This window comes from Anabrus simplex, chromosome 2 (genome assembly GCF_040414725.1).
Source record: "Anabrus simplex isolate iqAnaSimp1 chromosome 2, ASM4041472v1, whole genome shotgun sequence".
NCBI classification, from domain to species: domain Eukaryota; kingdom Metazoa; phylum Arthropoda; class Insecta; order Orthoptera; family Tettigoniidae; genus Anabrus; species Anabrus simplex.
In genome coordinates this window covers 116917379-116945126 of record NC_090266.1, presented here as the reverse complement: position 1 = coordinate 116945126, position 27748 = coordinate 116917379, and the positions used below count along the sequence as shown (strand labels likewise).

Here is a 27748-nt window from a genome sequence, read left to right as displayed (position 1 = left end):
AAAGCTTTCGCTTTCACTGTGAACCATAAATTGAACATAATTGATCGTGTGAAGAATGGAACTGCAAGAAACAAATTGCATTATGATATTCAAACAAGGAAGGAGGTCAAGATGGGGGCTCAAATAGCTATAGAATGGAATGATGAATGTGTGTATTTTAGGTACAGTGTCTTTCATAAAACAGTGTTCTCTTGTAGCTTACTATTTTACCAATCTTCGGTCACGTTATAGGTCATTTTCCATTTACAGTGCTTAAGCTTTAACAGGGTAAAGCTAGTCACCTGACAACCGCGTTGAATCAAGTTTCTACTGCATAATTTGTCCAAGCTATTGTATAGCACACTACCGAGCTCGATAGCTGCAGTCGCTTAAGCGCGGCCAGTATCCAGTATTAGGGAGATAGTGAGTTCGAACCCCACTGTCGGCAGCCCAAAAGACGGTTTTCCGTGGTTTCCCATTTCATACCAGGCAAATGCTGGGGCTGTACCTTAATTAAGGCCATGGCCACTGCCTTCCCACTCCTAGCCCTTTCCTGTCGCATCGTCACCACGAGACCTATCTGTGTCGGTGCAACGTAAAGCGACTTGTAAAAAAAAAATACAGAACACTACGATTATAGTGATATAATGTCTTATTCCTGTGAACCCATTATTGACGCTTAAGGGATGATTTATCATCCTTATTATCATCATTGTAGTTGTTGTTATCCAGGTTCTCTTGGGACTTCCCAATGATCAGTTATGTTAGGCGGGACTACTAACCAAGCCTAGTGAAAGAGTATTGATCTGATTTTCTCAATTTTTAAATCCTTCAAATTCCAATTAGCTCATAAAGCTGCAGGTTGCTAATTTCACAGCCTTCAGCCGCTCAGTGCAGCTGTTCTTCTTAAGCTTAAGCTGGTAGATTGTATCATACAACTGGTAGGAAATTTGTCCTAGTGCTTCCAGCACTTCGGGAACAATGACAATATCCAGATACCAAATCTCTCTTACTTCATTTGCCAAGGGCAGATTCTTGCGGATATTTTTCTCCCTGATAATCTAGATGTTCGTAGTAGCTGGGATTGCAATGTCGATCATATATGTGACCTTTGACCATTATTATTATTATGATTATGACCGAGCAAGTTGGCCATGGGAATAGAGGCATGCAGCTGTGAGCTTGCATTCAGGAGACAGTGGGTTCGAACCCCACTGTCGGCAGCCCTGAAGATGGTTTTTCATGGTTCCCCATTTTCACACCAGTCAAATGCTGGGGCTGTACCTTAATTAAGACCACGGCCGCTGCCTTCCCACTCGTAGCCCTTTCCTGTCCCATTGTCACCACAAGACCTATCTGTGTTGGTGCGAAGTAAAGCGACTTGTAAAAAAAATTTATAGAACACTACCACTGTAGTGATATAATGTCTTATTCCTGTGAACCCATTATTGATGTTTAAGGGAAGATTTATCATCCTCATCATCACTGTAGTTGTTATCCAGGTTCTCTTGGGACTTCCCAGTGTTCAGTTATGTTAGGCGGGATTACTAACCAAGCCTAGTGAAACAGTATTGATCTGTTTTTCTCAATTTTAAAATCCTTCAAATTCCAATTAGCTCATAAAGCTGCAGGTTGCTAAAACCAAAGCCTTCAGCAGCTCAGTGCAGCTGTTCTACTTAAGCTTAAGCTGGTAGAGTGAATCATACAGCAAGTGGAAAATTTGTTACCATATAATGCTTTCCAGATACCAAATCCCTCTTATTTCATGTGCCAGAGGCAGATCCTTGCGGATATTCTTCTCCCTGATAATCTAGATGTTCGTAGGAGCTGGGATTGCAATTTCGATCATATATGTGACCTTTGACCATTATTATTATGATTATTACTGAGCGAGTTAGCCATGCGATTAGGGACGTGCAGCTGTGAGCTTGCATTCGGGAGATAGTGGGTTCAAACCCGACTGTCGGTAGACCAAAGATGGTTTTCCGTGGTTTCCCATTTTCACACTAGGCACACTAGGCTGTACCTTAATTAAGGCTATGGCCACTTCCTTCCCACTCCTAGCCCTTTCCCGTCCCATTGTTGCCATAAGACCTATCTGTGTCGGTGCGACATAAACCCAATTGTAAAATTATTATTATTGTTGTTATGTGCCCAAGCAACTGTCAGTCCTGTCACAGCTTTTTCGGTATTTCCTGAAAGGGATGACTAACTGAGCTCGGGGGGCTTCCCAACCTGCCCGAGGACATGCCACGGCCCCTCCTCTATTGTTCCCTTCATCTAGTTTCTCCTTATGATTTCTGGAAGGTACAATGGGAATTTTCCATCTCTAGCCAAATCTCGAATATTCTAGTAACCCATCATTGAGGTATGCAGTTATCAGACTGTGCCTGTTGTATAGGGCTTCTGATAAGTTCACCTGCAAACACCCCAGCGTCAGTGGGTAGGGTCTGACACATTCCACTCTGATGAGTCTAGTGTCAGACCTAGGACAAAACACTGGTTAATAGAGCAAATGCCTGAAAAGCCTTACATCTGTTCTGTATAAATACAAGACCGCCATGAATGAGGTCGGTTGTTGTTGCATCAAAGTGTCGAGTGAGTAGCTGGACTGAAGACGGCATACTGAACAGAAGACTGTGTATTGCCTTAAAGTACTCTGTGTGTGTGTGCTTCTGTGGACTGAGAAGCATCATAGAGTCAGCGACTGGAGCAGCTATCGTGAGTGTAATTAGAACAGTGTTAATGGTGGTTGCTGTGAGGAGTATAGTCCTCCTGTTTAACACTGTTGCTGTTTAATTGTTCACTGTGTTTGACTGTGGGAATTACTGGACTGTCTCTGGAGTCAAACCAAGGAACAGTCATTGTGTGTTGCATAGTGAGTAGCCCTAGCATTCAAATCTGGCTGTCTGCAAGCAGTTGTTGTGTGGAGTGACTGGACCTGGAGAAGTGAAGGTAAGGCGAGCCTCTTAATCAGGATTACTGTCCCCCGTGTAATACGACAGAGCTGGACTCCTTGCTGTGTGTAAGGAACAGAGACTTATAAATAGACAGCAATTAGTGAGTGCAGTCATTCATGGCTGAATAGAACTGTGTGTGTCTGCACGTGTGTGTGCACGTGTGTGTGCATACGTGTGTGCATTTATTCGGTCATTCTGAAATAAATTACCATAATATAACAGACAGTGTTTTATTCATATGATTCATATGATTATTATTATTATTATTATTATTATTATTATTATTATTACCTCATTCTTTTGCACTTTAAAACAATAACCATCACCACTGAAGTAATTTTCATCATAAAGACAGCATTTATAGCAAGAAATTATCATTGACAGTACTGTACTAGAAAATAAAATGTTTTACTTACTGTATTAAACTGGGAATAAGATTAACATGCACACTGCACTATATCACAAGGTATATAGCTACATGATGCAACATAACTGAGGTTAACGATGACTATAGAAAAAGGTAAAGACAAGATCACTTACATAGTAAATATACGTATGAGGTGTTAAGTGGCAGTATCTTTCCATCTTGGAGAGAACTCGATCTTATAAACTTTATGCCTACCTAACAACGGAATTTTGAAACGCATGATCTTTGATATTGTAGAACAGTACCTTGACCAACATTGTGATATATAGCTGCATACTTCATGCCCTGAATGATGAATTTTATTTTTAACATTTTCATAATATCCTACCTGGAAACAGCCTGCCCACCTGGCCAGTAAAAGGCCCAGAATGGATCCTTGAATGGTGTTTCACCTGGACGAGCTGTCCATAGAGGACAGGAAGGTGTTATTAGATGCAAGTTTATTTCTGGAGTCATGTGATTCCTAGACACAACAGTGTGCTTCTTAATTAGTTGAACGGTTGATATGTCCGTCACTGCCCTCCACATGAAGGTCAATGGAGTTCTCCTCACAGATCTAGACAAAGAGAATCACAAGTTTATTATATAATACTGATAATAAAACAGAATACCCAGCAGAACCTGTTTCAAAGAAAGTCGCATTCAACACATTACCGTGAATTCAGTATTAGTCACAAACACAACAATGATACGAATAATCAAAAAGTAAAAGAAAAAAGAAAAGAAGTGTTCAGGGGGTTCATTCTACACTGCCTGACAAAATAATTGAAGCACCCAGAAGAAATAGTCAGATGTCAATGTAACTTTGTAACAGGTATATATTAGAGCTCTGCATTTGGAAGAAAACAACCGCTCGAGCATTGCCCACTTCGTGCGCTGCTCGACGGCTGGGAGAAGCCCACGCTGTGATAAGGCTGTGGTCGTCTAATGGACCATGTGGCTGGCTGTCCTTCACATAACCGAAGATTTCTATATTTCTTTGGACCAATACGCTAATCCCAATCATAACATTACCGATATTACAGAGAAAACCAGCATCATTTTTTATAAAGCCATTCCGGCAATAAAGAATGATTACCTCAAAATAGTAAACACATGCTCTAACAAACCAACGAATCACAAGCCCGACCCCGCCCCTACTTCCCCAATAGTCACTCCTTCTTCCCCTCCACCTACATCCCCCTCCACAGCTAATATGAGCCCCAGACGCACTCGTAGTAGAACACGGCAAGCCTTCAGACATATTGGTACAAGACCTCCATAACAACAATAGTAAGTACTCTTTCCATATACACACAAGGCATTCCTTCATACACACACTATACTTATATTAGCTTATCTTTATAGACAACCACAAACGAACATAGACGAGAGAGGTGTTGCCACCAACAGCTTCTAAATTCAAACTCAAGACCTGCAGTTTATTATATTAAAATTTACTGGAGTACATCACAGTTGGATTATATAACACAAAAAAATTTTCATGACAAAGGTCCACACCAATATGACACATATCAGCCTCAGAACATTCTTGAAGATTACCTCACACAGCTGAACCGACATGACATAGAAGCAAAGGAACCACACAGAAGATAGAAGAATGGAATCTAAGCAACACGAACTCAAATTTTAATAAGTGTCTAACCTATACATATCAAATTTTAATGTGTTAAGGCTTTTTAAGTGTTTTATATTGTGGCCCATATGTTTTAGTGTGTTCTGTATACTCATGTTCTAACTTATTGTAACTTTTTACCTCTGACCACAGATATTTTAACTTCATGCTACTGTATGCTTCATTTCCATCCCCCATTAGACATCCGGATGTCTAACATAATAACAACTTGTGATTTTGTCTAATGGCTGGAAACTAATCACGTACTAGCTGATGATGGCTGTTAAGGGCCGAAACCGGTACTAGTAGGAACTATTTACAATAAATTGTGTACTGATTGGTGGAAAAACACATTTCTTGTCTATACAATGAATCGATCAATGGAACTGTTGAGCACTGCCGGGCGCTCTAGCGTAATCATAATCCCGGTCGGTGACAGTAAAACCACCGCGCGCTCTACAGTGCAGATTTGCATCAGAAATCGTGTGTAAAATCAGTTGGTGACTGGGCTTTGAGCAGTGCAGACAGCGTTTTGGATCAACCAAGTATAGGTCGTAAATGCTGCATTCAAGAAACGAAGAGAAGTATTCTGGAGAGAATTAGGAGTGGCTCGTTAGCCCTGAAGAAGAAAGATATGTCAGAAGAGGAGGCGAAGAGTGAAGCTTGGAAATCGTTTGCACTTGTAGTGGATCCTGTCACGCAGGCTTCTTCTGGGTTTGTGCAGTGTACCACATGTGATACTATACTTTCTTGCCAGTCAAGCACAACAGGTATGATTTGGCACTGCAAAAGCAACTGCGGATCAGAATTCCACCGAACACGTGCAGTACCAAGCAGCGTAAAGAAAGTTGTTGTTGATAAGTTGGACGATATGAGTGGAATAGATTTGCTACCATCAAATACTTCAAGAACTGTTGTCAGGAGCTAATCAATGTTGGCGCCACATATGGCAAAGTCAATATAGAAGATGTTCTTCCGCAACCTACCACTGTATCACGGCATATTAAAGAAAAGGCCGACAAAATACGGGCGACAATGGTGCCCAAGCTAATATGTGCCCTAAAGAACAAAATGTCCGCTTTAGACGCTGATCTGTGGTCTGATAACTACAAGCAGAGAATTTTTTTTACTGTGACATCGCATTATGTTAACGATGAGTGGCAGCTAGAAACGCTTGTTTTGCTAACAACTGAGTTTCCGGACATACCTAAGACAAGAGAGAACATTCGGCACAAAATCGAAGACTTAGCAATTAACAAGAATGATATTACAAAATTTTACTTTATCACCGACCAAGGAGCTAATATGAAGAAGGCACCTGAATCTTATGACCATTTGCGTTCAGTCTGCAAGCCTCTGTGAATTTACTAAACGTTGCCACAATCCTCGATTTGCAACTAGTGTTGTGGCCTTATTTAGTTCTATACCTCTTACCTTTAAATCGTCAGCAACCGAGTCAAACCATAGTCGTCTTGGTCTACCTCTACTTCTCTTACCCTCCATAACAGAGTCCATTATTCTCCTAGGTAACCTATCCTCCTCCATTCGCCTCACATGACCCCACAACTGAAGCCGGTTTATGCGTACAGCTTCATCCATCGAGTTCATTCCTAAATTCGCCTTTATCTCCTCATTCCGAGTACCATCCTGCCATTGTTCCTACCTGTTTGTACCAGCAATCATTCTTGCTACTTTCATGTCTGTTACTTCTAAATTATGAATAAGATATCCTGAGTCCACCCAGCTTTCGCTCCCGTAAAGCAAAGTTGGTCCGAAAACAGACTGATGTAAAGATAGTTTCGTCTGGGAGCTGACTTCCTTCTCACAGAATACTGTTGATCGCAACTGCGAGCTCACTGCATTAGCTTTACGACACCTTGATTCAATCTCACTTACTATATTACCATCCTGGGAGAACACACAACCTAAATACTTGAAATTATCGACCTGTTCTAGCTTTGTATCACCAATTTGACATTCAATTCTGTTGAATTTCTTACCTACTGACATCAATTTAGCCTTTGAGAGGCTAATTTTCATAGCATACTCATTGCACCTATTTTCTAGTTCGAAGATATTACAATGCAGGCTTTCGGCACAATCTGCCATTAAGACCAAGTCGTCAGCATAGGCCAGACTGCTTATAACATTTCCACCTAAATGAATCCCTCCCTGCCACTTCATACTTTTCAGCAGATGATCCATGTAAACTACGAACAGCAAAGGTGAAAGATTACAGCCTTGTCTAACCCCTGTAAGAACCCTGAACCAAGAACTCATTCTACCATCAATTCTCACTGAAGCCCAATTGTCAACATAAATACCTTTGATTGATTTTAATAATCTACCTTTAATTTCATAGTCCCCCTATCTGGCAAACATCTTTTCCCTCAGTACCCTGTCATATGCTTTCTCTAGATCTACGAAACATAAACACAACTGCCTATTCCTCTCGTAGCATTTTTCAATTACCTAGCGCATACTGAAAATCTGATCCTGACAGCCTCTCTGTGGTCTGAAACCACACTGGGTTTCATCCAACTTCCTCTCAATGACTGCTCACACCCTCCCTTCCAAGATGCCAGTGAACACTTTGCCTGGTATACTAATCAATGAGATACCTCGATAGTTGTTGCAATCCTTCCTGTTCCCTTGCTTATAGATAGGTGCAATTACTGCTTTTGTCCAATCTGAAGGTACCTTACCAACCCTCCATGCTAATTTTACTACTCTATGAAGCCATTTCATCCCCGCCTTCCCACTATACTTCACCATTTCTGGTGTAATTTCATTTATTCCTGCTGCTTTATGACAATGGAGTTTATTTACCATCCTTTCCACTTCCTCAAGCATAATTTCACCAACATCATTTTCCTCCTCCCCATGAGCTTGGCTGTTCACAACACCACCAGAATGATTTCCTTTTACATTGAGAAGATGTTCAAAATATTCCCTCCACCTCTCCATTGATTCCCTGGGATCTATTATGAGTTACCTGAATTACTCAAAACACTGTTCATTTCCTTTTTCAGTCCCTTCCTAAGATTCTTTATTACTGTCCAGAAAGGTTTCCCTACTGCTTGACCTAGCCTTTCCAGGTTGTTACCAAAATCTTCCCACGACTTCTTTTTGGATTAAACAATTTGTTTCGCTCTGTTTCTTTCATGTACACTGACTGACAGAGCAAATGCAACACCAAGAAGGAGTGGTCAGAACTTTATGCCAATTGCAGGGTAGACTGACGTCACTGAGGTATGCTCATGATGTGAAATGCGCCGCTGTGCTGCGCACGTAGCAAACGATAAATGGGACACGGCGTTGGCGAATGGCCCACTTCGTACCGTGATTTCTCAGCCGACAGTCATTGTAGAACGTGTTGTCGTGTGCCACAGGACACGTGTATAGCTAAGAATGCCAGGCCGCCGTGAACGGAGGCATTTCCAGCAGACAGACGACTTTACGAGGGGTATGGTGATCGGGCTGAGAAGGGCAGGTTGGTCACTTCGTCAAATCGCAGCCGATACCCATAGGGATGTGTCCACGGTGCAGCGCCTGTGGCAAAGATGGTTGGCGCAGGGACATGTGGCACGTGCGAGGGGTCCAGGCGCAGCCCGAGTGACGTCAGCACGCAAGGATCGGCACATCCGCCGCCAAACGGTGGCAGTCTCGCACGCCACGTCAACCGCCATTCTTCAGCATGTGCAAGACACCCTGGCTGTTCCAATATCGACCAGAACAATTTCCCGTCGATTGGTTGAAGGAGGCCTGCACTCCCGGCGTCCACTCAGAAGACTACCATTGACTCCACAGCATAGATGTGCACGCCTGGCATGGTGCCGGGCTAGAGCGACTTGGATGAGGGAATGGCGGAACGTCGTGTTCTCCGATGAGTCACGCTTCTGTTCTGTCAGTGATAGTCACCGCAGACAAGTGTGGCGTTGGCGTGGAGAAAGGTCAAATCCGGCAGTAACTGTGGAGCGCCCTACTGCTAGACAACGCGGCATCATGGTTTGGGGCGCTATTGCATATGATTCCACGTCACCTCTAGTGCGTATTCAAGGCACGTTAAATGCCCACCGCTACGTGCAGCATGTGCTGCAGCCGGTGGCACTCCCGTACCTTCAGGGGCTGCCCAATGCTCTGTTTCAGCAGGATAATGCCCGCCCACACACTGCTCGCATCTCCCAACAGGCTCTACGAGGTGTACAGATGCTTCCGTGGCCAGCGTACTCTCCGGATCTCTCACCAATCGAACACGTGTGGGATCTCATTGGACGGCGTTTGCAAACTCTGCCCCAGCCTCGTACGGACGACCAACTGTGGCAAATGGTTGACAGAGAATGGAGAACCATCCCTCAGGACACCATCCGCACTCTTATTGACACTGTACCTCGACGTGTTTCGGCGTGCATCGCCGCTCGCGGTGGTCCTACATCCTACTGAGTCGATGCCGTGCGCATTGTGTAACCTGCATATCGGTTTGAAATAAACATCAATTATTCGTCCGTGCCGTCTCTGTTTTTTCCCCAACTTTCATCCCTTTCGAACCACTCCTTCTTGGTGTTGCATTTGCTCTGTCAGTCAGTGTACATACAAATCCCTGTCTGCCTCGGCCCTTGTTTGGAGCCATTTCTGATAAGCCTTTTTTTTACGTCTACAAGCTGCTCTCACTTCATCATTCCTCCAAGATGTTCGCCTTTTCCCATCTTTACACACAGTTGTTCCTAGGCATTCCCTTGCTGTTTCCACTACAGCATCCCTGTATGCCACCCATTCACTTTCTATATCCTGAACCTGCTTACTGTCTACTGTTTGAAACTTCTCACTAATCATATCCATGTACTTCTGTCTAATTTCCTCATCCTGGAAATTTTCTACCCTTATGTCCAGCTCCATGGCTATATGGTTAGCGTGCTGGCCTTTGGTCAGAGGGTCCCGGGTTCGATTCCCGGTAGGGTCAGGAATTTTAACCATCATTGGTTAATTTCGCCGGCTCGAGGGCTGGGTGTATGTGTCGTCTTCATCATCATTTCATCCTCATCACGACGCGCAGGTCACCTACGGGTGTCCAATCAAAAGATCTGCACCTGGCGAGCCGAACATGTCCTCGGACACTCCCGGCACTAAAAGCCATACGCCATTTCATTTCTACCCTTATTCGTTTGCAGACAGATTTCACTTTCTCTACCCTAGGCCTAGAGATACTTAGTTCACTACAGATCAGATAGTGGTCTGTATCATCGAATAATCCGTGGAAAACTCGTACATTCCTAACAGACTTCCTGAATTCAAAGTCTGTTAAGATATAGTCTATTATGGATCTAGTACCCCTAGCCTCCCATGTGTAGCGGTGAATAGCCTTATGCTTGAAGAATGTATTCGTAACAGCTAAACCCATACTAGCACAGAAGACCAGCAAACGCTTCCCTTTCTCATTAGCTTCCATATCTTCCCCACATTTATCAATCACCCTTTCGTATTCTTCAGTTCTATTCCCAACTCTCGCATTGAAATTGCCCATTAGCACTATTCTATCCTTGCTGTTGACCCTGACCACGATGTCACTCAATGCTTCATAAAACTTGTCAACTTCATCCTCATCTGCACTCTCACATGGTGAATACACGGACACAATTCTAGTCCTAATTCCTCCAACTGACAAATCTACCCACATCATTCGCTCATTTACGTGCCTAAGAGAAACTATGTTGCATGCAATGGTATTACTGATAAAGAGCCCTACCCCAGATTCTGCCCTTCCCTTTCTAACACCCGTCAAGTTCACTTTATAATCTCCTATCTCTTCCTCGTTATCTCCCCTTACCCGAATATCACTTACTCCTAGCACATCCAAATGCATCCTCTTTGCTGACTTACCCAGTTCTACTTTCTTTCTTCCATAAGCCCCATTAATAATGATAGCTCCCCATCGAATTCCATTTTGTTCGCCAAGTTGTTTCCAAGGAGTCCCTCGCCTATCAAATGGGAGGCTTACTTAAAATGTTATGACCTCGGTAAATTCATGAAGCAGGATGCTATCCTACTTGCACATAGTCCAAGTGAGGATCACTCCTCTAACGGGTTATGGACCACCGGTGAATTGTATAGTCCTAGCCACCTGAACACAAGGAGGGCCATGACTCAGAATATGTCCGAGATGCCCACTCCCATTCCATAGCAACTAGTATCCCGACTCTCAGGACCACTTACTAGGCCACTCAGCCTTTGCCCATGGTTCACGAACTAGGACGTGACTACAGTAACCCACAAACATGAATGAATATGAATTTAAAATAATTAGCAGATCCAACTTACAATACTGAAAGTAAAAATAATTCCATAATGCATCCACTGACTAGAATTCAAAAAGACAACGAAGAAAAATGATTTTGAACTTACGACAATCAGTGGATCCAACCCGCAATGTCTCACCTTCCCATAATATAACTTAAATCAATGGTATAAACTGAACAAGGGACTGCTTCCAAGACAAAATCCTATATCGAAGATGCTTGTTGTCTAAAGGGCTCCAAATTCCAGGTAACCAGCCCCTCATAATGGTACTAATCACTGGCAAAGTAGAACCATGGTGTTCTTCATGTAGCAGAACTAATCACGAGTAATGCAGACTCACAGTTTTCCTCGCATAGTGGTACTAATCACAGGTAATGTACTACTCAAAGGTAACTGAGACCCATGGTGTTCCTTGCATAATGGCACCACTCACAGGTAATGCAGACTAATGGTGCTCCTTACACAGTGGTACTAATCACAGGAGCCGGACAGAGCTGTGGTGTTCCTCACATAGTGGTACTCTTCAGAGGCAACATAGACCCGCTGTGTCGCTCCTATAGTGGTACTAATCACAGGCAACACCCAGACCCATGGAGTTTCTCACATTGTTACTAATCACAGTTAATGCACAAATCACAGATAATCTCATGGCTCAAGACCCTTTTAATCATCTCTTATGACAGGCAGGGGATACTGTAGGTGTATTCTTAATCTGTGTACCCCACCCAGAGGGGGTACAGATCCCTGCACATTGTTACAAGGGTATTTAGGTTTTGTAGTAAGGATATAAAGGACAGGGCATATAAGTCTCTGGTAAGACCCCAACTAGAGTATGGTTCCAGTGTATGGTTCCCTCACCAGGACTACCTGATAAGAAAACTGGAAAAATTTCTAAAGACAGCAGCATGATTGGTTCTGGGTGATTTCTGACAAAGGGGTTGTGTTACAAAAATGCTGCAAACTTTGAGCTGGGAAGATGTGGGAGTAAGGAGACGAGATCGACTGTGTCATGTAATACCAACATCTGTTACTGGACATTATAAATTTTCAAGCTAACTCACCCCCAGCTGCCAGCGTTTTGCCCCAGTGTGCTACGTTGGGCCCATCAGCTTGCAAACAGAACACCCACCAAGATGCATGGCTAGTGCATACCGTGGAGGCCACTGTGTAGGCTACTTGGAGCCACCGGCAGTGCCAATACACTATGAGAGACTCCGTCTCATTACCAAAAATTTGATGCCTGCCTGGCCATCAGATGATATAGATGTTGATCCCCATAGGGAACCTGAAATATTTGTCCCGAATTAGTAGATTTATAATACCAATATAAATGGTCCGTTATTGGACATTATAAATTTTCCAGCTAACTCACTCCCGGCTGCCAGCATTTTGCCCCAGTGTGCAAATTTGGGCCCATCAGCTGGCAAACAGCACACCTACCAGGATGCATGGCTAATGCATACCGTGGAGGCCACTGCGTAGGCTACTTGGAGCCACCAGCATTGCCAATGAAATTTGAAAGACTTTGTCTCCACGGGGGGGGGGGGGGGGGAGATTTTTTCGCCGTCTCCAAAGTGGACTGCTTACTCCTCTGTCCCTTATACTGTTATTTTTGGTTCAGCCGGGTGACGCCACAACTTTACTCTCTCATCTAGCCGACACAACAAAGCATATTGGCTGACACCACGATGGAAGTTGGCTGCCCCCAAGTATACACCTGCCTCGTCCTGAATGTCGACACTGCTCTTTCCAAAGACTCAATCCTCTACGACCTCAGCACGACTGGAGTCTACAGTGCTACCCGGCTATATGACGTACTTGAACCAATATCTACCGTCCTTTTCTACTGCACCACTCCAACAGCACGTGATCATCTTATTCATACTGGAGCATGCATCAGTCGTCGCCTCCATAGAGTGGTCACTCCTCCTGGACATCTTCTTGCTGTGCTCCATGCCACTTCATCTGCCACCGCTGCTTCAAATGCCGCCCCCATGCCACCTCCATACATCCCCCTGCCACAACCTCTGTCCTTCCCTTGCACCACGACCACTACTACGATCACCGCCACCTCCCCAGCACACCCTTCCTTCACAACCCCTACCACTACTCTGATTACATCCCATCCAACCCCTCTAATGACCACTACTCTCCCCACCCCTCCCAGCCCTGCCCAACCTATTCAACAACCCGCATCTCTACCCTCACCTGCAACAGACACGGCACATCTCTCGTCATCACCACCAATGTACTGCATCTGCATCGTCCGCGGCGTGGATCCACTCCTGCAAGCCAAAGGCATCGCCCAGGCACTCTGCATGGCAGGCACGCCTATTCGACGAGCGTCCCGCATCTATCACGCCACTGGATTACATCTCCACGGCCGCTACCATCACATCGAACCGTCTCGCTCTCCTCCCCAACCTTCTAACCGCCCTAACACATCCCGTCACCGTCCCCGGCCGCTCCTCCTTGCCAAACATCTAGTCCGCCCAGCCTATTTTCCCTACGATCGCCCCTCTTCCATTTCTTACTCACTTCCCTGTTCAACTTCTCTTCCCTCTTTCACATCCTCGCCCTTCACCTTCCACCTCCCAATCTAGCATAACCTTTTCTTTGTCTCATCTCAGTTGCATGACATTTACCCTACTGCTTATGCTGTAAATCATGTCTCTGTTCTCTCATGTCTTTGTACCACTGTATCTTATTGTAAATAAAGCTCATAATACATCTACACCCCCTCACCCAAGAGGCCACCTCCCCGCATCTCCTTTTCTATTTATATATCACCTTTTACCCATCTCCTTCATGTAACGCATCTCCTTTCCCCGTTCAATCTCCTGGCCAGCCGGAGGGCGTAACCCTTCAAGTGGCCCGACCCACCCCTTCAGGGTGGGGAATGAACGAAGCCTCCATGGGATTCCACCTGGAGGGCTTCCCCGTCCAAAGAGCATTCCGAATATACAACACCCACGGACCAACTTACCTTGTGCACCTCCATCTTCCGCATCAAGAAGACGTTCAACATCTCATCGCCCATGAAGCTCGCTTCTATGGCCGTCACTACAAAGTTGAATCTTCTCGCTCCTCTCCCCAACTCATGACCCGACATACCACCACCACAACCAGTCGCCGCCCCGGCCGGATCCTCCTCCATTCCAACCTAACCATTATGTCCGTTTTCAATCTCTCACACCCAAATTCTTCCATCCACCACCGTCAACATCCGATCTTCTCCAACTCCTCCTAACTTCTCTCGTTCATTACGCTTCCACATTTCACATCCTTGCTCTTCACCTTACCCATAACACTCCAGTCTAAATCTCCAACTCCTTCCCACCTCACTAGCCAAGAGACCCCACTGCATCACTTCTCCTTTATTCAGCACACCCTCTTCCCCTCTTCTGCATCACACACCTCTCCTCGTTTTCATAAATCGCCCGGCCCAAGAGAGCGTATTACGTTCTAGGGGGGCCACCCTGCCCTTCAGGTGGGGAATTAAAACTTTAATTGATTCATTGCCTCCACGGTATGCACTAGCCATGTGTCTTGGTGGATGTGCTGTTTGCCAGCTGATGGGCTTAACTTAGCACACTGGAGTGAAGCGCTGGCAGCTGGGAGTGTGTATGCTGAAAAATTTATGTCCAATAACGGACCATTTATATTGGTATTATAAATTTACAAACTCGGGAAAAATATTTCAGGTTCCCTATGAGAATCAACATCTATATCATCTGATGGCCAGGCAGGCATCAATTTTTGGTAATGAAACAAAATCTCTCATAGTGCATTGGCTATACTGGTGGCTCCAAGTAGCCTACGCAGTGGCCTCCTCTGTATGCACTAGCCATGCATCTTGGTGGGTGTGCTGTTTGCCAGCTGATGGGCCCAACTTAGCACACTGGGGCAAAACGCTTGCAGCCGGGAGTAAGTTAGCTGGAAATTTTATAATGCCCAATAACGGACCATTTATATTGGTATTATAAATTTACTCATTTGGGACAAATATTTCTGGTTCCCTATGGAAATCAACATCTATACTGTCTGATGGCCAGGCAGGCATCAATTTTTGGTAATGAGACAAAGTCTCTCATAGTGCATTGGCACTGCCGGTGGCTCCAAGTAGCCTACGCAATAGCCTATACCCACCTCGACTCCATCTTCGACAACACCGATACCCCACTATATCTTTCTTTGCCTCCTCCCCCCCATTCACCCCTTCAAACAACCACACCCTCTCAATCAATGCCCTTCACACCCCCATCAAACCTACCGAAATCCAATCGGTCTTGTCCAAATCCCGTAACGCAGTCCCCGGACTCGACAAAACCCACCACCTCTACATCCGACATGCCCCGCTACCCCTCCTCACCCTACTGGCCGACCTCTACACCTTGCCCCTTTACGCAGGATTCTATACCACTCCCTGGAAACTTACCACAATGCTCCTGTTCCATAAATCTGGTAAACCCCCCTCCGAATTCGATTCCTACCACCCCATTACCTTGATAGCAGTCCTAGCCAAAATCTTGAATAAAATCCTAGTCTGCCGCCTCCACTCCCACCTGAAATCCAACCATCTCCTACCCTCCTCACAATTCGGTTTCTGGCCCAAACTTTCCAACTCCTCCGTCTCATCCAAACCACATCCAATAACTTTAACCGAGCTCGTCCCACGCTCCTAATCACCTTTGACTTCCAATTTGGCTTTCACTCTGTCTGACACCCCGTGCTCCTCTTTAAACTAAGGTTCTTCGCCTTCCCCATCTCCTACAGCTGCCTGATATCCTCATGCCTAACCAACCACACTAACCAGTTATCCATAAACAACCAACTCTCCCTACCCTTTCCTCTCACTCTAGGAGTAAGCCCAAGGATCGCCTCTCTCCCCGTTACTCTTTATCCTCTTCGTAGCTGATATCCCGCAACCCCCTGCTCCCGCTCAACTCCTCCAGTTTGCAGACGATACAGCAATTCTGGCCCCCCTATAATCAGTCCAAACCATCAACCGAACCACCCAACCTTACCTCAACACCTTCATCTCCTGGTGCGACCGGTGGCACCTAAAAATAAATCCCGATAAAACCCAAGCCATCCTGTTCCACCGCAACCGTGGCAAATCCAACACCAATTGCAACCCCGACCACCTTAACCTCGAAGTCCAGGACACCCACATCCGCACCCAACCCACTTTAAAATACCTCAGCATCCTCATTGACCAGCACCTAACCTTTTGCCCCCACTTCCAACACATCAAGTCCAAGACGGCCTCCCGTGCCCAACTGGTGTGCTGCCTGGCCGGCACACGGTGGGGTCTCCAATCTTTCCTCCTCCTCCATACATACAAGACATTTGTCCAACCTCTCATTACCTACGGACTCACCACCTGGGCAGCCATAGCCAAATCCAACCCTAACCTCTCTCGCGGCCTCCTTTCCATAGAACGGCATACCGTACACCACACCCTCCGTCTCCCATTCTGCTATCCCACCTAGGACCTCCTCAACATATTCCCATTCCCCAAACCTGACTCCTACGTCCTCACCTAATTCCAGCGCGCCTACTGACGAGCTCTCGACCGTGACCACCCCTCTCTAAACCACCTCCTCTATGGCCCCCTCCCCACATTTCATCCAAACATCTTTCCACTTATACCTCTCCCTGCCCCCACCCTGAGGACTGTGACCACACTACACCACCTCCCACTCTCCAACCCTATCTCACCAACCACAATAGCCCCCATCCCCCAATAGTAATAATACAATACATGACACACTTGGGAGCACGCACACGTATCCTCACCACTCCTTCAATCCGATGTCCTCCTGCCCTGTGTGCAGAAACCACATCACAGCCAAATTTTTGTTATTTTCTATTTATTTGATTTGATTTACCACATTGTAACCCAAAAAAAAACCTGTGTCTATTAATTTTGTATTAATCTGTAATAGAAACAACCAACATCTGTATATAGTTTATTATGTAATATAATGAACCCAAATGACCACATAGTAATGTATTTAATTTCTATGTAATCGTTTTATTTATCTACCCTTTACACAATTAAGTACTAATTTTGTATTAATCAACCAACATCTCTATATTGTAACATGTAATATAATGAACCCGTATAACCATACTGCATTCTATGTAATTCCTGTGTAATCATTTTATTCCTCTACCCTATAAACAATTAAGTATTAATTGTGTATTAGTCTGTAAATATTGTAATAGCATTTTGTTAACCTGCTATAATGTACCTCCCCAACACCAATTTAAAATGTGTACTATTAACTGTAATTGTATTGTAAATATGGTAATAGCACACTGTAATGTAATATATTGTAATAATGTTTTGTTAACCTACTTATGTACTTCTCCAATACCAATTTAAACTGTGTACCATTAACTGTAATTATATTGTAAATATTATAATAGCACACTATACTGTAATATACTGTAATAATGTTTCATCAACCTACTAATGTACCTCTCCAATACCAATTTAAACTGTGTACTATTAACTGTAAATAACGAAGGAGATAATAAATGAGAGGTAAACATTCCCTCCCCTCCCTCCTCTACAATGTCAATCCACACCCCCCTCCAACCTACTCCCACAACTCATCAAACCCCCACAGATCTCCCGGCCAGAGAGAAGGCGTCACCTTCTGAGTGGCCCGCCCCTCCCCCGATTGAAGAGGGGAATGAAAACCTCTCAACTGGAATCGGAATTGGCCTCCACGGTATGCACTAGCTGTAAATCTTGGTGGGTGTGCTGTTTGCCAGTTGATGGGCCCAACTTAACACACTGGGGCAAAACGCTGGCAGCCGGGAGTGAGTTAGCTGGAAAATTTATAATGTTGAATAAACATTTATATTGGTATTATAAATTATGTAAATAGACAAACAAGCCTGAGTGGAGCTTTTAAAAGTAGGTGCGAGGTTATCGATTCACAATATTCTTTGTTTTTCCTTTTTCTCTATACTTCTTAGTTAACAGGTAAGAAAAAAGAAGACGTGTCTTCCTATGTATTGATCATTTGTGGACGTGATGTTAATCATTTTAATAAATTGTAATCTGCTCCTGAAGTGAGATTTATTCACTCTTTTAGAACATGTAGATACACGGGTAGCGTAAGCAATATAACGTAACATGGTGGCGACTGTATGTTCTGATGTAATATTGTGTCTGATGCAGGAATTGGAACGTTCATTGAAGTCAAGAAAGGTTATACATGTGGCGTTTACAGGACAATTAAACATTCTACGACGAGATATTGAGGATTTAAATGAAGAGGATAGAAGAAGAAGCATTCAGGTTTCACTCTTGTTAGTATGAAGAAAAAAAAATGAATATTTACTTTCTTAGATGGTAAGATCTTAAGTTTGATAACAGACATCGGGCAGGAGGACATGGAAGATGAATGCCAGATTGCCGACGACTATCAAAGGCAGTTCCTGGATGCAGAGGTAAGTGCAGGTGAGTTATTAACCTCCTCCATGAACTTACCTGATATGGAGATTAGCATCAGTGGTGGTGTTGATATGGCAAGTATGCAAAAGTTCAAGCTCCCAAAGTTGGAACTTAGAAAATTTGACAGTAATATTAGACAGTGGTTACAATTCTGGGGTCGGTTCGAAAAATTGATAAAGACCCAGATATTGTACCAGAAGATAAATTTCAGCACCTAGTGCAAGCTACTGTAAAAGGTTTGCATGCTACAGAAGTAGTGGAGTGCATCCGGTACTTGATACTTCTGCAAGAGGGAGAGAGAAGCTCACCCTCTCTGAACCAGTGTTTGGAATGTGGGTCCAACCTCATTGAGCTCATCTCTTTCATATTATTCAAATTTTGAAAAGGAAAGTTTGGGGTAGTAGCAGATATAGAAAAAGCCTTCCTGCAAATAAGTATTCACCAACAAGACAGAGACAGTGTTTGTTTCCTCTGGTGGGATAAGGATGGCAGGGCAAAGGTTGGAGTGTTTTGGCACCAGCAGGTGGTGTTTGGGTTGAAATGTAACCCTTTCATCATGGGAGCATCACGCCAGTCAAGCAATTTGTAGCTCACAATACAACAGTGATGTTATGCTGGAAATGAAACGAAGTCCCTATGTAGTGTTTACAGTGCACTATGTCTTCTGGTATGGGCTAGAATAAATTTGTTACTTTCATTGACCTGTCTCAGTCTTAACCTTGGCTTTGACAATATGAAAGTGGCTGAGGTATGAGTGATGATAGTAATGCCATTCCTTATGCAGCCAGTACCTGGTATGAATGGTATGAAAATGTCGCTCATAGAGTTGGTTGGTGCATGCATTTCAGTGGGCTTGGCAGACTGATATGCAATGGCAACTTCTGGCTCAGTGAGTAAAGCATCGGGAAACTACTTCACTCCTCATTTCCCTAGTATACCTCTTCAGTGACACCTAGGCCATCTATGACAGCTAATGGTGGACCTGTTGAGGATCCAACCAGCCTTTGGGCTGAATACCCAACATACATGTTGATAATATAGTAACTAGTACAGTCTCTATCTGAATTAAAACAGTTCATCAGTGAGGCTGTTAAGGTAATATGGAAGACAGTAAATTCAATTCAAGGGGATGGCAGTCCAACCATAATAGCTTTAATGGGATTACAAAGGTTGTGGTATTAGGTTTTCTGTGGGATATACTGTAGTTTTAGACACATCAAAATTGGAGTGGCTGGACAACTTTGTGCTAGGTGAGGTGACGAAAAGAACAGTTCATTCAGAAGCCCCAAGGATCCTGACCCTATAGGGATAGCCAGCCAAGTACTGTTAATTCCCACACTGTTACTAAGAAAACTTTGGAAGCATGGGATATCATGGGATGAGGCAGTTGATACAGATACTAGGATAGAATGTTTGACATGGTACCAAAGCCTTTTCCTTCTTAAAAGACTGGAGGTACCATGTTGGTTCCATTATGTAACCGACAAATCAGGTGTAAGTGTTCATACCTTCTGTGATGCCAGTGAACTAGCTTATGCTGCATCTGTGTACATAAGACTGGATGTTTTCTTTTCTTTTTTTTAAAGAATTGGCTTTACGTCGCACTGACACAGATAGGTCTTATGTCGACGATGGGATAGGAAAGGCCTAGGAGTGGGAAGGAAGCGGCCGTGGCCTTAATTAAGGTACAGCCCCAGTATTTGCCTGGTGTGAAAATGGGAAACCATGGAAAACCTTCAGGGCTGCCGACAGTGGACTGCAACCCACTATCTCCCAGATGCAAGCTCACAGCTGCGCGCCCTTAACAGCACGGCCAAATCGCCCGGTAGGTTGGATGTCAATGGTGTGGTTAAGGTAAGTCTTCTGGCAGCTAAAGCAAGGGTAGCTCCTATTAAGGCAGCGACCATTCACTGATTGGAGTTGATTGTTGCACTGGTAGGGGCTAGAATGTGTAAGTCTGTGCTGGACGCCCTTGATATGAACGATACTGACTTGCATTTCTGGACAGACTCTACCACTGTTTTGACTTGGATCCAGAAGCAAGACAACTGCACTGTGTTCGTAGACAACTCTGTAAAAGAAATTCACAGTCTGACTCAGCCTGTATTGTGGAAGCACATCTCTGGCCACCAAATCACTGTGGATCCTGCTTCAAGAATATGCCACGCAGATAAACTATTGACACTGAAATGGTGGGAGGGATCACACTAGCTTAAGAAACCAGAACAAGAGTGGCCGTTGGGAGAGATACTAGTGGATAAACAGCTGATCTCCCTAAAGATGAATGAATCATCACAGTCAGAGTTGTTTTGTGAAGGAGTCGTTTACTTGTTACTGGTGCAAGAGTCCTAAGGAAAAGCATAATCGACAGTGTAAATACCATGGCTTTAATTGATAATGCAGATACTTCTCAAGCTATGACAAACTGATTCGACCAGGCAAGTTGGCCGTGCGGTTAGGGGCACGTGGCTGTGAGCTTGCATCAGGGAGATAGTGGGTTCAAATCCCACTGTCAGCAGCCCTGAAGATGGTTTTCTGTGGTTTCCCATTTTCACACCAGGCCAATGCAGGGGCTGTACCTTAATTAAAGCCACGGCTGCTTCCTTCCAACTCCTAGGCCTTTCCTATTCCATCGTCGCCATAAGATCTATCTGTGTTGGTGCAACGTAAAGCCACTGGCAAAAAAAAAAAGATTTGAATGACTGCATGGATGAAGAGATTCATCCATAATTCCCAGAACACAAAGACGATGAGAAGTGGGGAATTATCATGCGAAGAGATCTGCTTGGCCGAAAAATTAGTAATCTGGCTTGTACAAGAAGAAACTTTCATTTTAGAGGATGACAAATGTTTAAATAGCCTAAGGGTACACAAGGATGAAGAAGGCATTCTTAGGTTGAAGACAAAACTAGTCAACAGGCAAGATAATGAGCATTTTCGTGCATCAGTCATCCTGCTTTCCTTTCATCCTGTAGTGTAATCACTAATTATGAATGAACACAAATATAATTCACATGTGGGCATCCAGACCCTGTGTAATATTTGAGGGAACAATACTGGATTTTGAAAGTAAGGAAAACTGTCTGAAATTTACTGTCAAAATCTGTAATTTGTTTGAGGCAAGTAGGACATAATTTAAATGCCCCAGCAGAGCCTCTTCCTAAAGACGGAATCAAAGATTCATCTGTGTTTGAAGTGATTGGTATTGACAGCTGGACCTGTTCATCTGAAAGGTGGTGTCTAAGCCTGGATTGCTTTCTTTACTAGTACTGTTTATAGGGCAGTACACCTTGAATTGTTGTCTACACTGTCTTCGGAAAACTTTCTGCAGGGCCTTAGACGATTCATTGCTAGCCATGGGAGACAAGCAATTCTTGAATCAGATAAAGGGAGAAATTTTACTGAAGCTTCAAATGAGCCCAAATCAGTTTACTGGGATGATATTGCATGTTACGGTAGCATTAGGAAAATTTTATGGAAGTTTACTCCCCTGCAGCACCATGGTGCGTTGGATTTTGGGAAAGGTTAATTAGAGTTACGAAACAGATTCTACGAAAGTTTCTGGGTAAAGCTTTGTTGTTCTACAAAGAAATTATCACTGTCCTCTGTGACACAGAATCATTTATAAATTCCAGACCATCAACCTATATTTCTGAGACTGATGGAGAATTATTTTCCTTATCACCAGCATTGTTCTTGCATGATGTCTCTGAAACTCAAGTGCCAGATTGCGATTTCATTGTGGGAAACTCCCTCAACAAGAGGTTGCAGTATCGGCAGAAAATAAGGACAGATCACCGCAACAAATTTAGGTCAGAGTATTTAAGTCTATTAATCCAGAGGTCAGAAGTAAAATGCAGTAAAATTGAAATAATATTAGGAGACATAGTCCTAAAAGCAAGTCACAGTGAAAACTGGACGGACTGGCCATTGGGGAGGGTAATTCAGATTTTGCCGAGTAAGGATAATATTACCCACCTAGTACGATAATAATTTCATGTGGCTATTTCTAGCCGAGTGCAGCCCTTCTAAGGCAGACCCTACAATGAGGATGGGCGGCGTCTGCCATGTGTAGGTAATTGCATGTTATTGTGGTGGAGGGTAGTGTTATGTGTGGTGTGTGAGTTGCAGCAGTGTTGGGGACAGCACAAACACCCAGACCCCGGGCCATTGGAATTAACCAATGAAGGTTAAAATCCCTGACCCGGCCGGGACCCTCTGAACCGAAGGCCAGTATGCTGACCATTCAGCCAATGAGTCGGACACCTAGTACGATTGCAGACGGCAACATCTACCTTATTTAGACCAATCCAAAGGGTTTATCCTTCAGAAGTCTCTGCTGAATGGGTGGAAGAGGTGAAAGTATCTGATAAGGTTGCTGAATCATCTGGTCCTTCCTCGAAAGGAGTATCAAGGAGCACCAGGAGTGGCAGGCAAATCAAAGTGCCCAAAAAACTGAATTTGTAAATGCTCAGGATATTGTCCAAAATGCATACTGAATTTCCATGACCGCACTGTAATCAAAATCTACTTTCAATGTATTAGGTCATGTTATCCGTACATAGTACGTGTTGAAGAGATGTTAAGTACAGAACAAAAATGGCCAACCGTACACCAGTAGGTTCCGAACCCACAACCTCCCAATATTGCGTTGATTGCTCTACCAATTCAGTTATGGTGGCCTAGGTCATCCTTGTTCTACTGGAAAGGATCTAAGCTACAAGTCTGGCACTACTGCCATCAAACTGTAGAGTGTGTGCAAGTCGCCCATTGAGGGCCAAAAGCAACTGATGCAAAATCGGGAGGACCTAATAGGTCGAAAGTCGATTTTGATTACAACGTGGTCACGAATATTCAGTATTCACTGACTTGGCTCATAATGGGTGACTAGCATGTACTCTACAGTGTGATGGCAGTAGTGCCAGACCTGTAGCTTAGATCCTTTCTAACAGAACAAATATGACCTAGGCCCCATAGCTCAATTGGTAGAGCAACCAACGTGAAATCACGAGGTTGTGGGTTCAGACCCCACTGGTGTCGAGTTAGCCATTTTTATTCTGTACTTAACATCTCTTCAACACTTACTGTGTACGTATAACACTACCTAATAGGTTGAAAGTCGCTTTTAATTGACCAAAATGTCTGTACATTTTGTTGTGTTTCATCTTTTTCCTGTATTTTAGCTGTATTTAATGTATTTTTTGTTGTGTTATTTTTGAGATGTCTACCACCAAATCAAGGTGGATGTGAGGTAATTGATTCACAATATTATTTCTTTTTTTTTCTTTTTCTGTATACTCCTTGGTTAACAGGCGAGGATAAAGAAGACATAGCTTCCTATGTACTGATAATAATTTGTGGACATGATGTTAATCATCTTAATAAATTGTAATCTGCTCATGAAGTGAGATTTATTCACTCTCCTAGAACCTGCTGATATGTGGGGTAGCATAAGCAACATAACATAACAGTAGGAATGTTGAATCATATTACATCTGCGTTGAAGCCTGCTAGGCTATATTCTAATGCTGAAAAAATAGGGTCATTGGCCAGCGTCTAGTTACCCTGGCTGTCATATACAAGGCGCATGGTAGTAGGAGAGATCATAATATGAAGATAAAGTTGGAATTCAAGAGGATAAATTGGGGCAAATATTCATTTATAGGATGAGGAGTGATGGACTGGAAAAAATTATCAAGGGAAATATTTGATAAATTTCCAAGTTCTTGAAAATGCTTAAAAAAAGCTAGGTAAACAACTGATAGAGAATCTGCCACCTGGGCGCAGCCTTAAATGCATATCATTGACTGACTGACTGACTAACGACTGATCTGTAAAGATAATAGGCAACTTGATGTTTTCTGGGATATACAGACCTTGAAAAATTGGTGCTGATACTGATGCTGAATGATTTGATATGTGGAAAATGACACAGAAATGAACGTGATTGAAGCACGTGATCTCAGTTTACCAAACATCACTTGGGAAGAAAATGCGAATGACAGGAAACATGACCAACAAATGGTAAATCTGGGAAGGACGACTGAATCAGAAAGTGCAGGAGGGAAGAATATTGTGGATGTGGTACTAGCAAAATCAGATGAACTCTACAGCGAAACCAAAGTAATAGATATTATAGCCCTAACTGATCAAAAAACTGTTTTTGTCGTACTTCAAAATGAATGTGACAGAAAGGAAGCTTGTAAAAGTAGGACAATTAGGCAATACCGGTAACATATGGTTGATAAGACAGGCATGAGAGAGTTTGTAAAAAGTAATTACGAACCATATAAAATGGTAAATACAAATGTAAACAATCTGTGGGATGGGTTTAAAGCAACTGTTGAGAAATGTGAAAACAGGTATGTACCTTCGAAGATGGTAAGGAATGGTAAAGATCTGCTATATAATAGCAGAGAAGTAAAGAGAATAAGAAGGAGGTGCAGCCTGGAAAGAACTAGAGTTAGTAATGGTTGTGGAAGTAAGGAGAAATTGAAGGAACTTGCTAGGAAATTGAATCTAGCGAAGAAACTAGCTAAGGATAACATGATGACAAGCATAATTGGCAGTCACTCAAATTTTAGTGAAAAATGGAAGGGTATATATAGGTATTTTAAGGCAGAAATAGGTTCCAAAAAGGATATTAAGGGAATCATTAATGAACAAAGGGAGTGTATATTTGAGAATTTGCAGGATTTTTAAAAATAACTGTTAAGCTCTTCAGTCAGCCAAAACTAATTTTGAATAAATAAATTTATAAACTACCTGAAAAAGAAGACATGTGGTAACAGTTATACCTGAAAAATGAAACAACTCAATTCTGTTATCATATGATTTCTATCTTTTTCATGCGGTTTATAAATGTATTTATTTAAAATTAGTTTTGGCAGACTGAAAAGCATAACAGTTATAAATTAACTGAGTCAAAAGTGAAAAGAGATGACTTCAGATATCCCACCAAAGAAACACACAAAGATTTACTGGAGGAAGAAGTATTCAGTCAGCAGTATGTAAAGATTGTTGGTTACAAGGATAATGAGCAGGTACAGGAGGTGACTAATACTAACAAAGAATTGAAATTTACCTACAGTAACCAAAAGACATTTGCAGTAAGATACAAAAGTTGAAAACTACGAAAGCAGCTGGAATCGATTAGATTTCTGGGGATATATTAAAGACAATGGGCTGCGATATAGTACCACATCTTAAGTAGTTATTTGCCTGAAGGGACTATACCAAATGAATTGAGAGTTGCTACAGTATCCACTGGGTATACAGAAAAGGGGGACAAAGCCAAAAATTACAGGCCAGTCAGCTTGACTTGTGTTGCATGTAAGCCTAGTGAAAGCATTCTTTCTGATTACATTAGAGATGTTTGCAAAATTACTAAGTGATTTGATAGAAATGTTTACGAAAATGTATTCCACTGAAGCTCAGCTTGTAGGATTCCAGCAAGATATAGCAGATATTTTAGATTCAAGATGTCAAATGGACTGTGTCACAATTGACCTATCTAAAGCTTCTTATAGGGTAGATTATGGGAGACTACTGACAAAAATGTATGTAATTGGATGAGACATATGAGTGACTGAATGGAGAGCTATATTTCTAAAAAACAGAACTCAAAGAATTAGGGTAACTGAAGCATTATCTGATCCTGTAATCATTAAGAGTGGAATTCCTGAAGGCAGTATTAGCGGACCTTTAAATGTCATGTGTTTTACGATAGGCTTTATGTCGCACCGACAAAGGTCTTATGGCAATGATGGGACAGGAAAGGGCTAGGAGTGGGAAGGAAGCGGCTGTGGCCTTATTTATAGGAGTGGTAAGGAAGCAGCCATGGCCTAAATTGAGGTACAGTCCCAGCATTTGCCTGGTGTGAAAAAAGGGGAAACAATAGAAATCCATCTTCATGGCTGCTGACAGTGGCGATCGAACCTACTATCTCCCGAATGCAAGATAACAGCTCTGCACCCCTAACCGCAACGTCAACTCACTCGGTATGAGTAAAGAAATGGACTCAGAGATAAGGTATTTGCAGATAATGTTATTCTATATAGAGAAATAAATAAGATAAGACACAAGATTATGACTGACTCAAAAAAAAAAAATAAGACCATGACAATGTTGTGAGATGAACAGTTTATTTCATTATTTACGAGTTGCTTTACGTCGCACCGACACAGATAGGTCTTATGGCGACGATGGAATAGGAAAGAGCTAGGAGTGGGAAGGAAGCAGCCATGCCCTTAATTGAGGTACAGCCCCAGCATTTGCCTGGTGTGAAAATGGGAAACCACGGAAAACCATCTTCAAGGCTGCCGACAGTGGGGTTCGAACCACTATCTCCCGAATGCTGGATACTGGCCGCACTTAAGCGACTGCAGCTATTGAGCTCGGTGAGATGAACAGTATACAATGGTATGATGGTACACAAGACAAAAAGGCAGGTTGTGAGTTTGACAAAGAAGAAAAGTACTCTCAGTTTTAACTACAGTGTTGAAGGTGTAAAAGTTCCTATGAGGATCACTGTAAGGGCATAGGTGATAATATAAGGAAAGATCTTATTGAGGTAATCACATAAACGGGATTGCAAATAAACTTTACAGATATCTTTACATGGTTATGAGGGTATTGAGGGGTTATAGTGAGGATGTAAATGAGAGACCACAATTAGTGTATAGGACCCTCACCAGGATTGCCTGATTTGAGAACTGGAAAAAATCCCAAGAAAAGCAGCTCGATTTGTTGTGGGTGATTTCTGACAAAGGAGTAGTGTTATGGAAAATACTACAAAGTTTAGGCTAGTAAGACTTGGGAGAAAGGAGATGAGTAGCTCAATTAAGCGGTATGTTTCGAACAGTCAGTGGGGAGATGGTGTGGAATGACATTAGTTTCAGTGAAGTTTTTAAAAGTACCGTAGCAAAGATCACGATATGAAGATAAGGTTGGAATTCCAAGAGGACAAATTTGGGCAAATATTCATTTAAAGGAAG

General features: G+C 43.1%; 1 protein-coding gene across 2 annotated transcripts in view; it reads right to left on the bottom strand.

Annotated features, from left to right (window-relative positions):
- Nucleotides 1-27748, bottom strand: part of LOC136863916 (electron transfer flavoprotein beta subunit lysine methyltransferase) — a 205925-nt gene that overhangs the window by 51365 nt on the left and 126812 nt on the right. For both annotated transcript variants that reach the window (XM_067140338.2, XM_067140337.2), the window contains exon 2: nt 3695-3922. In XM_067140338.2, the coding sequence (XP_066996439.1) occupies nt 3695-3894 (200 nt within the window). In that variant the 5' untranslated portion in view covers nt 3895-3922. The remainder of the gene's footprint in view (nt 1-3694; nt 3923-27748) is intronic.